This window comes from Lipotes vexillifer, unplaced genomic scaffold (assembly GCF_000442215.2).
Source record: "Lipotes vexillifer unplaced genomic scaffold, Lipotes_vexillifer_v1.1 scaffold182, whole genome shotgun sequence".
NCBI lineage: Eukaryota > Metazoa > Chordata > Mammalia > Artiodactyla > Lipotidae > Lipotes > Lipotes vexillifer.
Genome location: NW_006798798.1, coordinates 6,916,037 through 6,917,062, shown reverse-complemented (window position 1 = coordinate 6,917,062; position 1,026 = coordinate 6,916,037). Strand labels below are relative to the sequence as shown.

Below are 1,026 nucleotides of genomic sequence, written 5' to 3'. Positions count from 1 at the left end.
AAAGAGTGTGAACCATAATGTAGACTTGAATGGTTTTAAGAGAAACTATTCAAAAAAGCAAGATGAGTGCTATGGATATGGGAAATTATTACAACATACAAAGCATGATAGAAGACCTAATGGAGAAAAATTCTGGGAATGCAGTCACTGTGAGAAAGCTTTCAGCCATAACCCAGCACTTATGTATAAACCAGCAGTAACCAATTCTCTTGTGTACAAACGGAAGAGGGTTCCACCTACAGAGAAACCCCATGTCTGTACTGAATGTGGGAAAGCCTTCTGCTACAAATCTGAATTCATTAGGCATCAAAGAAGTCACACTGGGGAGAAGCCATATGGATGCACTGACTGTGGAAAAGCCTTTTCACATAAGTCAACCCTCATTAAACACCAGAGAATACACACTGGGATAAGGCCCTTTGAGTGTTTTTTTTGTGGGAAAGCCTTCACCCAGAAGTCACACCGTAGAGAACATCAGAGGACACATACAGGAGAGAGACCCTTTGTGTGCAATGAATGTGGGAAGTCATTTGGTGAGAAGTCATACCTCAATGTACATCGAAAAATACACACAGGAGAAAGACCCTATCGTTGCAGAGAATGTGGAAAATCCTTCAGTCAAAAGTCATGCCTCAATAAACATTGGAGAACTCATACTGGAGAAAAACCCTATGGATGCAACGAATGTGGCAAAGCTTTCTACCAGAAGCCAAACCTCAGCAGACATCAGAAAGTTCATGCTAGGAAGAATGCTTATAGGAATGAAAACCTAAAAATTGTAGAAAAGCCTTGAGCAAGATATCCTATTTCATTATATGTGGAGGAATTCATCCTTAGGAGAAATATCACTGATCTAATGACCAAGTGTTTTATCATAAGGCAAGTCATGCTCCAATTGTGACAGAAAATTTTATACTAAAGATTATAGAAAATATTTTATAAAACATAAACTTGTTCATTCTGGCTTATGAAAGTTTAAATGATAACAGAATACAAAATATATGTGAAGAAAATTAGAGGTATATT

The 1,026-nt window shown here is 37.6% G+C and overlaps 1 protein-coding gene across 1 annotated transcript in view; it reads left to right on the top strand.

Annotated features, from left to right (window-relative positions):
• The window catches only part of LOC103080927 (zinc finger protein 793), an 11,790-nt gene extending 10,997 nt beyond the window's left edge, over positions 1-793 (top strand). The window contains exon 5 of the mRNA XM_007471103.1: positions 1-793. Within this exon, the coding sequence (XP_007471165.1) occupies positions 1-793 (793 nt within the window).
• Positions 794-1,026: the final 233 nt, after the last annotated feature.